This window comes from Chiloscyllium plagiosum, chromosome 43, assembly GCF_004010195.1.
Source record: "Chiloscyllium plagiosum isolate BGI_BamShark_2017 chromosome 43, ASM401019v2, whole genome shotgun sequence".
Lineage (NCBI taxonomy): Eukaryota > Metazoa > Chordata > Chondrichthyes > Orectolobiformes > Hemiscylliidae > Chiloscyllium > Chiloscyllium plagiosum.
Window position 1 is genome coordinate 11,362,818 of NC_057752.1, and position 14,835 is coordinate 11,377,652.

Genomic DNA, 14,835 nt, shown 5'->3' on the forward strand with positions numbered 1-14,835 from the left:
GTGCTGTACGACTGTATGAATGGCTGTTGCCTGGTTTTAACATTTTGATTGTATTAATACAATATTTTGATGGGCAGGACAGCATTCTAACCTGCAACATTATCTAGTCATCTGTGCGTCATTGTGCTCAGATCCTCTTGGCTCCCCATCTCCATCCAGTTGAAGCTGGTGTGGGCGCAGTACATACCATGGCCATGGGGGCTTCTGGTGTGGGTGCAGTACGTACCATGGCCATGGGCGCCTGTGTGCAGTGAAAGGTCCAGTAGAAAGGCATGCAGGATAACACGCTCCTCAAACTGATGCTGAGCAGGTTCCAAGCTCGCTCACAGCTGAAGCCAGGAAGGGGATCCCTGCCTCCACCTCGCAACACAGGGCCCACGTCCTCAAGGAGGTACCAGCAGAACGCTGTTACTGGCGCCTCCAGCCTAGCACCAGTCTAAAGGCTTCAATGAGATGTGTTCCTTTCTCTTCCTAAGACCACCTATTCTCTGCTTTTGTTCATTCCAGACTCTCAGCTCTTTGACAAGGATCCAGGGGATTTATGGACTAATTGTCCAATTTCACATTCACTGTTTAGAGGCAACACCTTCCCACGGGTGGGAGTCATTAACTGACCGCTTTCAAGCTCAAGTTACTTTGCTGCAGACAGAATAAAGACAGACCCTGCTTCTTCCAAACTAACCATTTCTTGCTACCCCCAACATTTATACACACAGCTGTTCAGTTGCCTGCAATCCAATCAGAGAGCTGCTATGAAGGTGATACCTCTGGTGTCCACAAGTGGTCACAGTTGCACCCACCAAACAGTAATCTGTTGCTGGCTGAATCTTTGTTTGTGCATATATCCTGGTGCCATGCCATCTCATCTCATCTCATCTCATCTCTCCTCCCCTTTTGCTTGTGGAACAGCAGTGTAAATATAATTCACAATGAGTCCAGTGACTTGTTTTTAAAGTGCAGCATTTTGTTTCCCAATCCTTGGTTTTGATAGTCCTTTTCCCATTTTAGTCTACAATTAAAAATGTAGAAAAGTAAATAGATGCAATCTTTATGCTGGATAAGGACAGCAGATTTTCTTCACTTTTTTGCTCACTTTTTTAATTTCAAGTTTATTTATTTAATTAGACTTAAATGCTCCTGTGACATACTAGGATTTTAACTTTTTCCTTTTCCTTTCTCATGGGATGAGTATGCCTTGGCAAGCCCAGCATTTGTCCATCTTTAACTGGCCTGGGGAGGTGATAAAGTCCTCTCTTGAGCTGTTGCAGTCCATTTGGTCTTGGTGCACTCACAGTGGTGTTAGGGAGGGAGTTGCAGGATTTTTTTAAAAAAGTGTGCAGTGTAGGTTCTGCTGGCTAGGCCAATGTTTATTTTTAAAGTGCTGTTAAGAGCCAGCGACGTTGCTGTGGGTCTGAAATCACATGTAGGCTAGACAAGGTAAGGATGGCAGTTTCCTTCTTGAAAGGACATGAGTGAACCAGATGGGTTTTTCCAACAATTGACCATGGTTTCATGGTCATCATTGGGCTATTAATTCCAGGTATTCCACCATCTGCCATTGTGGAATTTGAACCCGCGTCCCCAGAACATTAGCTGTATTTTATTTTGATAGCTAGGCCATCAGTAACAATGAGGGTGGTGTGTGGCTTGGAGGAGAACATGGTAGTCTTCCAATGCATCTGTTGCCCAACCCCAATATCCTGTGACTGAGATGACTGACCTCCAAGGACCCACAATTATCTTCAGTTGTACTCTAACCATTTCCCCCAATTCCAGTTCTCTCCAGTTTAGCTAACGCTCCTTGATGCCACGATCAAATTTGACCTTGATGTCAAGAGCAGTAACTCTCACTTCAGTTCTGGAGTTAACTACTTTTGTCCATGTTTTGACTAATGCTGTAATGACATGAGGAGCTGCATGGGCCTGGCAGAACCTAAAATAAGTGGCAGTGAGCAAGTGATTGCCTTGTCGGTTTTGCTTGATTGTACTACCAACAAAACATTCGATTAATTTGCTCATGATTTAGTGTAGACTAACGCAGTAATTTGTCTGAATTGGATTTGACCTACTTTCCCCTAGTAGATGCAAGGGGACAGGCAACTGCATTGCAACTTGGCTAAAGGTGTAGCTAGTTTTGGAGTGCAGGTCTGTTACTGGGATATCGTCAGGGCCTATAGCCTTTGCAGTGTCAAGTGCCTGTAGTGTTTTCTTGATATGTGATGAGTCAAATTGACAGAACCCATCTGTGATGCTGGAGAGCTTAATAGTAGACTAGTACGGGTCATTTACCCGTGATCTTATAGCTGAAGATGGCTTTACAAGCTTTGACCTAGCTTTTCAAGTTTCTCCATAATTTCGATGGACATGTTTGTGGAGCTGCCTCCTCCAGTTTGTTCTGAGGGCTGAACTAGACATATTTTTAATCAATAAGAAAATCAAGGATTACAGGGCTAAGGCAGGACAGTGGAGTTGAGAATTATCAGAGAAGACATGATCCAAATTACCTGCTTCTGCTCCAAATCTTATTGTTTTATTATCCACCTCCATTCATGACTGGGAATGACAGGGTTCTGAGCCATTGTTCCTGATCTCCCTTTGTTCCATCTGTTGTGTGCTGCTTCACTGTTTAACATGTATGCCTCTAGATCATTAAATCTGTAATGTAACCACATCTGTGTCTGTTCATTAAACTTCCAGGGCACCTTTTACTTTAAAAGGAATATACCTAGATTGTGTCTAAATTATTACCATCCTCAATGGGTTGATGGCTCTTTACGCTTTTCCCTAAATCACCTTTCCAACCTCCTTTAAATCATTTCATGGAATTAATTCTAACCCTGTTGACTTTGTTTTGCATGTTGTTTTTTCTGATCTCATTGCCATAATTATTATAAACAAAATTCTGTTCTTGTCCCTGCTATCCAGCTGATCTCCTTTTGGTCTCCGGACCAGATCTAGATCCAATGTTCTTGCTTTTTGGATGGGAGGCATAGTAGTCAAGAAAGTCTTCCGTGTGAATCAAAATTTCTCCCCCTCAATACACTTTACACTATTTTCTTCCACTCCTACTGTTGCTATTTTTGTTTTTTGCTGCATATCATTGACATTTATTCCTCTCTCTCCATGATCTTTGGAACTCCAATTTTTTTTCAAAAATCTACCAATAAAACTGCTCAGCCCCTCTTCTTGTAGTCAAGTCAAACAGGTTCAGTCACGGATCCAACTGTAAATCATTTCTATTCTTCCAGCGGTGTTTGAAAATGTGGAGTAAACAGATTAGCTATGATCTTATTGAATAGGCTTCAAGCAGCTGTAATAGTAGCATCGCCTTTAATCAATAATGCCTTGTCCCCTCCTTATTTTGCTTCTCTATATTGTTGCTGCTCATTGGTGACCAGGCATATTAAATTTCTGCCCGCAGCTAACCAAACTTCTTACTTAAATTACAAGCAAGAATAGCAAAGGAGGTATTAAATTCTATTTCTTCAATCTGGTTCCTGTATATTTTCTGAATATTTTTAACTTTGCTACATTTTTTAACCCTCTGTCCTTTGACCTAATTTCTGCTTTCTGGTTCTCCTTCCCCTGTGAAATTATTTAAACTATTAGTTAACCTCTCAGCGAAAATATTTCAATTGAACAATGCCTGGATCGATCTGCTCATCTTAGACAGTTGCCCTTCTGCCGGACTGGTCTGAAATCCTCCCTCCTGCAGTGCTTGTCCAGCCCCACATTTGCTTGCGTAATCATCTTGTTGGAACAAATTACTGCAGATGCTGGAATCTGCACTAAAAACAAAAAGTGCTGGGGATCATGATTGGTCAGGCAGCATCCATGGAGAGAAAGCAAGCTAATGTTTTGAGTCTAGATCATTCATCAGAGTTGAAGTGAATTGAGCTCTAACGAAGAGTCCTCTACATTCAACATTAGCTTGCTTTCTCTCCATGGGTGCTGCCTGACCCGCTGAGATCTCCAGAATTTTTTGTAATCATCCTGGTTAATGTCCTAGAGCAATTTGAATTTATATGTACTGGATATTTAACCCCTGCCATCTCCCCTCCCTCTCCCCCCCCACCCACCTTGCTTGCGCTCTCTTCTCTCTCTCTTTTCCCCCACCCCAATAGTGCGTTGACAACTCACTTTTGTTTGTAAGATTGTGGTCACGCTTAATTGTTAGAAGATGATTATACTTTAAGTTCTTTACATATGAGCCTAGGTTTGCCCATATCCAATAAGTTTATTCGTGATTAGCCCTAATATGATTCAGATTTTGGGGCCACAGTTGGATCAAAATCTTTAGTTGAGCTTTGATACAGGTGCCCATGCTATTTGGCAGTGATTTTTGGTTTACAGTGGAGATTTCTGTGAAATCAAATCTATTTGCCTGTGTTTGGTTCATATCCCTCCATACTTATATCCCATCCATGTATCTGTCCAAATGTTTCTTAAATGACAAAATTCTACTCCTCTCCACCACCTACCTCTGACAGCCTGTTTCAGACAGACGCCACCCTCAGTGGAAAAGAATGCCCACTGGATCCTTTTGTATCTCTCCCCTCTCAACTTAAACCTATGCCCTCTAGTTTTAGACTCCCCTGCCATGAGGAAAAACTGTTAGCTTATCTATGCCTCTCATGATTTTATAGATGAGTATAAGGTCACCCGTCAGTCCCCGACACTCCAGGGAAAACCGCCCCAGCCTATCTAGCCTCTCCTTATAACTCAAACCTTCTAGTTCAGCAAGTGTCCTAATAAATCTTTTCTGCACTTTTTCTCGTTGAATAATATTCTTTCTGTCGAAAAGCGACCAGAATTACATGTAGAACTCCCTTATCAATGTCTTGTGCAGCTGCAATAAGATGTCCCAACTCAGTGCTCTGACAAATGAAAGCAAGCATGCTGAAAGCTGCTTTCACCACCCTGTTTACCCATCACTCTATTTGCAAGGAGCTATGACCCTGAAACCCCAGATGTCTTCATTCTATAACATTCCATAGGGCCCTACCATTAACTGTGTGAGTCCTGCCCTGGTTTGACCTACCAAAATGCAACACCCTACATTTATCTAAATTAAACTCCATTAACCATTCCTCAGCCCACTGGCCCACTTGACCAATATCTTGTTGCTTTCCAAGATAACCACCTTCACTGTACACTATACCATCAATCGTGGTGTCATCCACAAACTTACTTACCATACCTCCTGAATTCTCATCCAAACTAGTCATATAAATGACAAATAACAGTAGACCCAGCACTAATTTCTGTGGCATACTACAGGTCACAGGTTTCCTGTCTGAAAAAATACCCTCTATGACCACCCTCTGTCTTCTACATTAAAGACAATTTTATATCCAATTGACTAGCTGTCTCTGGATTCCATGACATTTAACCTTACTCGACAATCTACCATGTTGTACCTTGTCAAAAGCCTTGCTGAAGTCCATGAAGAGAATGTCTACTGCACTGCCCTCATCTATTTTCTTGATCACCCCTTGAAAAAAACTCAGATTCGTGAGACACTATTTTCCACGCACAAAACCATGCTGACTATCCCAAGTGCATCCTTGCTTCTCCAAATACCTGTCGATCCTGTCTCTGAGAATCTCCTCTAAGACGACCACGCAGACATTGGGCTCACCAGTCTGTAGTTCACAGGCCTTTCCCTGCAGCCTTTCCTAAATAATGATACAACATTGGCCACCGTCCAATCTTCAGACACTTCACCTGATCATGGCTGATATTTTCTCAATCCCATTTTCCTGTCTTTACCCCATTACCTTTGATCCTCTTACTCATCACAAACCTGTCTGTCTCTGTCTTAAATATGCTCAATAACTTGACCTCCACAGCCTTCCTCGACAATTACTTCCACAGATTAACCACCTCTGGCTGAAGCAATTTCTCCTCATCTCTAATGGAAACAGCTTCTCCACCTCTGCTCTATCCAAGCCTCTTAGTATTCTGTAAGTTTCAATCAGATCACCAAGTACAAGTGCAGAGTCCTCAACTGCTCCTCATATGACAATTATAAATCAAAGAGCACTTGATGTAATCCCAGTGTGTTATGTAGAAGTTGGTATTGAAATGTTTGCATCTTCCATATTCTATTTTTTTCCAGCTCTGTCCTCTTGGTCCAATTTAACTTGTACGTATGTGCATATGATATATTTCAGTGTTTAATAGGTCTTCAGATGCTGATGGGGTCCTTTTGAGATGGAAAAGTGTGGAAGGAATGTGCATCACACTTGGTCAGTTCCTCAAAGCTAGCAGGTGCAAACATGCAACTGCAGAGTGACCTTTTCCCTCAACTGGAGTTTGCTTCTGTTGGAAAAAAAATGAGAGGCTGAAAGTGAATGTTTTTGAAGAGAGTGAGAGCTGTTACCATCATCTCAAACTTTTCAATTATTTCAGGCAGGAATTTCTCCCCCCTCAGTAAAATAGGGAACAAGAATCCAGAACAAGTTTGAAAATCAAACACCACCACTTAGGTATGAGTCCTGAAGGAGATAGTCTCCATCAGTTTGAGAATGTGGTGCGCTGCTGCAGAAAGCCATAGAAACAAATTAATGGTATTTAAAATAGACTGAGGTACTCATCCATTCATAACAGGTTTAAAGTGATATGCTTCCTACCTCTGCAAATGATTGAGATGTCACACTTGACTCTTAACTAAGCCAGTATTACAAAATGACTTGTCTGACAGTGGAAATTAGCGTTAAGTCACCTTGCTGCAGTCCACTTAATAAATTGATAGCTAAGCAACAGGTCTGTAATACTGCATAGAGTTTATTTTAAATTGACTAATCTGCTTGCTTTCAACACTTTGGATCAGTCTGTTCAGAGATGTTATGACACACCTCTGGAGCAGGTGGGACTTCTTATGCAGCAGTAGAGACACCACCACTTCCACAGAGCACTCCAGCCTAATTTATTATTGGAAATTGGAATGGGAACCTTACCATGGAGTCCAGATAAACCTGAAAACTGCTGTAACCAGGAAAATCCTGGTTAGACAAAAAAATTAGGAAGCAGATTTGGGAAAAGATTTGTTAATCCACGAAAGGCCCACAAAAGCAATATTGGCCAAACTGTACCAGAACACCCAGAATTCCTGAGCAGCTCTCAAACTGAATCAGACAGCACGCAGACAAGGGAATACACCTTCAGCTCCCTTAAGCACCACAGATATCTCCAAAGTCCTAAGGGCAGTTTCACAACCCAGCAATACCAAAACACCACAAAGAGCAGGACAGACAGGCACCAGCAAGGACATGCTCCAGGAACAGGACAATGGAAGCACCTCACCACTTCAGAGGAGACATTAACACCTACCTGTGAAGCTGAATGGAACCATGATACTGTCAGGATGTTGCATTGTGTGAAGGAACAGGACATTCATCTGATAAACTGTTTTACAATTAACATCCTTGCAACTAAATTATTCAATTTCCAGAAACATTGTAGTTTCCCATTTCTTAATCAGTGTCATTGTGCAGCATTACTATAAAACTGGTCTCATCCTTGGCTCTGGGATGAGAAATTCTGATCTACCTGTACAGACTGTCAGTTCTGTGTTAGCCTAGTCAATTTCTCTTCCAGTGATATAGCTTGCAATAAACTGTTTGTCAATTTCACTTCCAGCTGTGTTTTGTGATCTCTAACCTATTGGGCAAATTTCTCCGACAGCAGACTAGTGCTATTTGCTCCTAAGCTTAAGGTTTTATTAGCAGTCAACCAATAGCAGTGCAAGTGTTCATTCTTTGGGATTCTTAAGCCTAGGTTTTTGTCCACCCAAGCTTTCTCTCTTAGACCGATATCCCACTTACACAAGTCCAGTGTAGAAAGAAACTACCTATGGCAATTTTTTTAGTGCTTTTGCTTGAAAACTTTAGTCATGTTGATAGTTTGCATGTGCTGAGCATTTGCACTAGCCAAGGAAAACCATCTAATCTGCTTTGTGTTTAGATGATTCCAGTAGCCATGAAATGTTCTGCCAGCACTGTGTGGCAGGATGTTTTTCAGATTTATACTCGAGTCGTGGCCTTGTGTTTTCCTCATTGTGATGAGAAAAGTCTGTCACCTTAAAATAAAGAGTTTGAGGCATAATCGCATTTTAACTCTTAAATCTATTGCAGGTGTTGACCTTGGATTAGGATGTAAGTTTTTAATCTCGCTTGATCTGGGGCAGTACTCAGAGTGCAGTGCAGCACTATTATAAGCTGTTAAAAAGTTAGCCCGTGTCTGCCTTGTTCAGGTGGGTTTGAAACATCTAGGGTACTGCGTGCAGGAGAACATTAGGTTAACCTAGTTATTCTTGCATTTGCGTTTGTGGTCTCCGCGCAAAAACAGCTGTAACTTTCACCTGGAGAATGACCAGTGTGCCTCAAAGTAATTAATTGTATGTAGAGAACTGAGATATAATAAATCTTGAGTATAAAGTGTGCATGTCCGATTGCTTTAATGACTAGTGTAATTCTTTTTTGAAAATGTGCTTGGGAGCAACTGATATAGAACTGCATTCTAGGTATCTGCTCTGTCATAGATGTCTGATTCTTTCAGTGGCAGCGTTCTTGTCTTTGAGCCTGTAGGTTGTGGGTTGAAGCCTCATTCCAGGAGTCAGGAGCACATAACATAGGACGGCACTTCAATTAGTACTGGTGGAGTGAAGCCTTTCAGTCGAACGATTAAACTGAATCCCTGTTTCCCTGTGCAAGTGGGTGCAAATGCTTCCTTGCATATTTGAAGAGCAAAGAGTTCTCCTGGTGTCCTGGTCATCACTTTTCCTCAAACAATACCAGCAAAATAGTTTGAATACTTATTGCATGTGCTGCTTGTGGTTGGTACCTTGCTGAGCGCAAATTGCTGCATTTGCTGATGTACATTTCAGAAGTAATTCAGTGTCTAAGTGCTTTCAAATTTAAAAAGTTGCAAGTTGCCATAAAATGCTATTTTTCTCTCTGCCTCTGACCTAATTGAATACAGTCCTAATCCAAAAATTTATTTTTTGTAAAGATGCCCCCAAGAATTTGTGCTGAGTCAGTAATTACTATTGTCCTGCTAATGGGAGAATTATTGAACTGATTATCCTATTTATTTGTCCACTCTCATTTCATTTCTCACACCAACGATAATTGGGATCTAAATTTGCATCAACTTCTCGATGGCTATTGGACGCTTTCAAAAAAATACCACTTCATGCTCTGTACAATTTCAGCTCAATAATTCTATTGAATTTTCACTAGATTTGGTAAGTGATTTTTTTTTTCTCATAAGATTTTTTGATTTCTTTCAATTTGTATACAAAGAAACTGTACATGCATGTGTACATGCATCCAAAGTGAAAATCACTTTTAGGTTTTTGCAGAAGTTCACAAGTAACTTTTTCTTGTCAGACACTGGGAACCTTTCGCAAGTGGGCTTGTCGGGAACTGTCCGTGTCTCCCGTCTCCGAAAATCAGGTAGGGGCTTTTGTTGCCAAAGTGCAAACAGACTCAATTTTGAGAGTTACGTTTAATGTTGCCCACAAGCACTGCTCTGAAGTTGGAGAGAGACCTTTGACCCCTCAATTTTGAGCAATTTAGCAAATGGTCATGTGACCAGAAAAAAAACTGATTCAAGCTATTGCTATTTAAGTGGGATTCCAATATATTTAATTATGACTTTTTTGATTTATCATTGTGGCAAAGGATTCCAGTTCTTTCACTCGCCAAATGTTGGGGTGAAGTAGCTAGTGTGGTGATATGTTAAATTTTGTATGGAACAATATGGACTGTAGTTTTCCCCTAGTTCGATAGTGCACCAAATGGCTCAGCTTAGCATCAAGGAAAGTCACTGACACCCATTGGTATGTGTGACTGAGTGACTCCAGTGGAGTTTGCACTCATCTTAGCCAGCTCCTAATGTACTCTTGGGTCATTGTATCTGTGTGTACATTTCAGGGCTCATGTCTAAGACTTGCAACTTTATTTTTGCAGAATCTGTTGCCAACAGCCACACCTCAGGACGCTCAGCAGTGGTTGCACAGAAATCGATTTTCTCCATACTGCAGGCTCTTCGCAAACTTCTCTGGTACCTTTTGCTTATTAACTTTTATTTGGGTGAAAATATTTAGCACAACTACCTGGGATGCAGGAATTGGTTGCAACACGTTCCTTTCATCTGGAGGATCTAGGTTTAGATTCAGTTGGGCAAGAAGAAGAAAGTCTTAGATCAAGGATCACCATGCTGCACTATGTTTGCAGCTTCTGCTAAGTTTCAGTAGTAAAATGCCCACAGCACCAACTTACCTTTTCCAATTTAATGTCAAGTTGCAGTGTTCAGTGGGATTTCAAGAGTGGCTTGTGTGGAAAATGGGCATGTTGCATTTCATTGCAGGTAAGCACCCCAATGAAGTCCAGATTATGAGGAGAAAGGACACTTGTTAAAGTGCCTGAGTGCCGCCTAGTAAGATTTTTGTTTAGAAAGGTGTCTAGCCATGGACTGCATAATATTGTCCAAATTGAAAAGAGTAGTGGAGACAAGTAGCTAATACCAAACTCTGCCTCTTCAAACTATAGGTTTTATTTGGAAGAAACAGTGGCTGAAGGGAAGAAAGGAATTTCAGCTTTAAAGTGAACCTCTGAAAGAATGAGTTTAGAGTAGATGTATTAGGTTCTAATTTAAACCTCATGAGTCTGAGAGGGGACAGTATAAGTAGTGCTTGGAGCTGAGAAGAGACTAAACCAATGTTGAGTGAACGGTGACATTAAGTGAGCGACCTGAAAGGTTAAGGTGGGATAGGGAATTAAAAGGCTTGATGTATGCGAAAAGATTTGTTTTCTGCACATTACCAGAAAAGGGGGAATTACATAGCTCTGGTAGCAGACAAGATGAGCTTAATTCGGACTGCAATTATTTCTTTCTAGACAGTGCGGAGACAAATATAGAAATACAAAATATTTTTAAGTGAACAGTTATAAGACGTCATCGACTGGAGAAATGTGATGACAATATTCAAAAAGGGTCAACAAGTCAGCAAAAATATTGAACTTTGGTTAGATCATGTTTGTATTGTTATGCACAGTACATTTTTTTTAATATTGTAAATAAGGTACGGGCATAGTTTGAAAAAGCACAGAGCTTATGAAATTGATATCCAAAGTGCGGGTATACTGGTCATCAAGAAAACATAAAATGCAGAATAAAGGGGTGACTTAATAAAGATTTTTAAATGAGTGTTTGATAGTAAAGGCATAGAGATGTTTCCATTTAATGGAGTAATCCAAAGCTCGGAGTCTCCAATATATAAAGACAAGATGGTCATTTTGAAACCAAAAGGGAATTTGGGAGAATGAGACTCCATGTTCTTGCAAAGTATGAGATAAAATGATAACTTCTGTCCTACATCCCTCTATGATGCGAGGCGAAACTTCCTTGCCCAGAGAGTGGGCAAAATGTGGAATTTAGTACCAAATGGAGCGGTTGAAGCAAATAGTGCAGACACATTAAAGATGTAGCTGTGGAACACATGAGGGAGACAAGAATAGGTTATGCTGGTAGGGTTGGATTGAAAGGAATGTTGGAGATTTGTATAAAATGTTAACATTACCATTGACTAGTTGGAATGAATGGCTGACATGTGCTGTACATTCTATGTAAAACTATTCTACCTTCAATGGTTCACACAAGATTGTTGCTACAGGTTCTCTGAGCTCATCTAACTGCTAAACCGTCCTATCTACCAGTTTAGTTGAGTTTGTCTTGCTCTTGCCCATGATCCAGAGTGCCTCACATATTTGAGCATAATACTTGATGGTTTTGTAGAGAAAATGTTGTAATCTTTGGAGACACTTTGTCAGAAGAGATGTCAGTCAGGTCTTCTCTGCCTGTTCAGGTGGGTGATACTTGACACTCCAATGGTGTTGGAAGCAGACTACAAAGTAGCCACTATCCTAGCCAAAGTAGTTTCTCCAGCTAACACTACCAAAACATATTTTGTTTATTCATTTTGTCACGTGACACCTTCTGAAGTGAATGTGCGCAATTGCCTACATAACCAACATATTTCGAAAGTACGGAGTTGAATCAGTTGAATGTAATTTAGGTGCTGTATAAACTCAAGTTTTTATCCCATCTGATACAGAGACTCCAAGGTTTCCAATGCTTTGGAAGAGCTCCCTGGTGTTGCCAGAGTTTTGTTGTGGCAGGGGTGGGTAGTTCAGGAAACTGCTTTTGCGTATTCTGCCAAAGAGAACTTTATTTTAAAAAGGTCTCTGTAGAGCTTGTTCGTGCATTTTGTGTCAACTTTGCACTACTATAAGCATCCTTTCCTAAATCAGGAAGTTGTGGGTTGAAGCCCCATTCAAAGTACTCTCGCGCCATATAAAAGCGGTGTGTAATGTGTTGTGCCACCTTTCAGATGTGAGGCTAAGTGGTCCCTTGACTGTCAGCTCACATGGCATATAAGGTTCCATGGCACTATTAAGAAAGTGGAATTCTCCCCTGGTTAATGTTTGACAACTTGCACTACACAAACACTATTTGTTTTACTTCATTTAGTTGCTGTTTTTAAGACTTTACTATGCGCAAATTGGCGGCTGCATTTGCTTGCATAATGATTGCACTTCAAAAATTACCCTTGGTTGCAAAGCACTTTGGGCTATTTTGAGGGTGTTATGAAGCAGTATATTGAATAACATTCACTGTTCTTTCCATCTTATTGGTTAAGGAGCATCTATAGGTTCGCTGCCGTTGACTGAGCACTTGTCTGAACTGATGGAGACTTTGGTTGGTTTGAGAAAGCTGCCATTGACAGTCATCCTTTGTATTCATGTAATGCACCTGATTTCAAAATAAGTTGCTTGTGAAATAAACTGAGCAATCTGGCTCCACTTTTTCCCATTTACGAGCACTGCCCTACTTTGGAGCATAAGCACATAATCTAGGACTTTTTGTCTGGTTATGGGTGATGATTGGATTTTTGGAGTTGCAGCATTACAGCAGCGATGATAGATTCTTGGTCTATCTGTCTAGTTCTATGTGAAATAGACTGCAACACTGTTGGGAGAACAGGGAGATTTCCCTTTGTCCTGACTAGCATTCTTGCTTCAAACCAACACCACTAAAAAGATTCTTTAATTCGCAGTATGACTATGCGCAAATTGACTGCTGCATTTGCTTGCATAGCAACATTGACGGCACTTCAACATTACCTCCTATACAATGAAGCGCAGTGTTTTGCAACATCGTGAGAATGTGATGAGGTGCGATGTAAATGTGTTTTTGCCATCTGGACATACTTTGAAAACTTGAAGTCTTGGATTTTCATCTTTTGCTTTCTCTTTTTTTATTTCCCCTCTTCTCAATCAGACGAGATTAATGTGAACAATTCTTGAGTTTTTGCTGACTGTCTTCTGAGCTGCTCAGTGAGCCTTCATGTAGAATATATCTTTAGAATTTTATTCAAATTGGAAAGGTGGTGGTCACAAAACATGGAGACTTGAGCTTGTTCTTTGAACCTAAAAGTTTTTGGATACAGTTCAAGTGGGATTCATTTTCCATTCCAGCATTAAACTGATTTTTTTTTTAAAAATGTAGCTTTTATTTTCCTGGAGGTTGTTTTTGACCATCTCCAGGGGTTAGAAAGGAATATTTCAGGTTTGGCTACATATTTTTAAATAGCTTCTCAGAGGTTACGTGGTTACAAGGCAAAGTGAAGGTCATTACTATTGGGTTGGCGATCGGTAGACCAACCAGTCTTCTCTATCCACTTTTTTGGATTTTGTGGAAGAGAGTTAATAATGTGTTCAGGGCAGGTATAGCCCCAAACTGGTATTAATGTAACATGGATTTATATAGATCTATTGAGGAACATAATTTGTATAATTAGGTGATATTTTTTAAGATAAAATGTTTAAAGTGCTATTTTTACTTGAGTATTTTTTTTGAAGGAAGATACAGTGGCCTGAACTGGATGAGCAGGAAGTTAACTCTTAAGTATGCTGATCCATGAAGTAACTAACTATGCATACTAATTATGCAACCTGACCAATAATTCTTCCATATTTTCCAGTTAGACAAAATCATGGCAGTGTCTCACTGGAGCTTCATGGGATCAGTAGTACTGTGCAAATTTCTTCCGTTTTGCAACACCACCAGAATGTTTTGAATTTATATTGCCTCCATCCACAGGTGGCGATCTGCTAAAGCTGACGAGAGATGACGTTATCCAAATATGTGGCCCTGCAGATGGAATCCGACTCTTCAATGCCCTCAAAGGAAGGTAAGTGTGCCTTGTGTTTCAGCTTCAAATGTATTGTACTAAACATTTTAATGTATAATATAGAACAGTGCAGCACAGGAACAGGCCCTTCGGCCCATCATATCTGCACCAACCAAGACGCCACCCCTCGCCTCCAACTCTTGTGAAAATAATCCAAGTTTGTTCAACCTCTCCTTATAGCCAATGCACTTCAAGCCAGGCAACATCTTGGCAAATCTCTTTTGCATCCTCTTCAAAGCTCCCACATACTTTCTGTAATGTGGTGGTCAGAACTGCGCACACAGCTCCAAGTGTGACCTCACTAAAACTTTATACAGCTACAATATGACTTGCCAACTTCTATACTCAGTGTCCTGCCCAATAAAGGCAAGCATGTCACATGTCTTCTTTACCACAAGCGGGTTATCCACTTTTGTTGCCACTTCCAGGGAGCTATGGACTTACACCCCAAGATCCCTCTGTTTATCAATACTCCTAAGGGTCCTGACATTTACTTTCCTCTTGCATTTGACCTCCCAAAATGCATCACCTCACAGTTGTCTGGATTTAAGCCTATCTGCCATTTCTCTGCC

The 14,835-nt window shown here is 40.7% G+C and overlaps 1 protein-coding gene across 3 annotated transcripts in view; it reads left to right on the forward strand.

Moving 5' to 3' along the window:
- Nucleotides 1-14,835, forward strand: part of tfcp2 (transcription factor CP2) — a 124,205-nt gene that overhangs the window by 76,918 nt on the left and 32,452 nt on the right. For 2 of the 3 annotated variants that reach the window (XM_043682043.1, XM_043682045.1), the window contains 4 exons: nt 9,218-9,250; nt 9,396-9,461; nt 9,978-10,071; nt 14,173-14,263. In XM_043682043.1, the coding sequence (XP_043537978.1) occupies nt 9,218-9,250; nt 9,396-9,461; nt 9,978-10,071; nt 14,173-14,263 (284 nt within the window). The remainder of the gene's footprint in view (nt 1-9,217; nt 9,251-9,395; nt 9,462-9,977; nt 10,072-14,172; nt 14,264-14,835) is intronic. The other variant, XM_043682044.1, reaches the window with a different exon arrangement.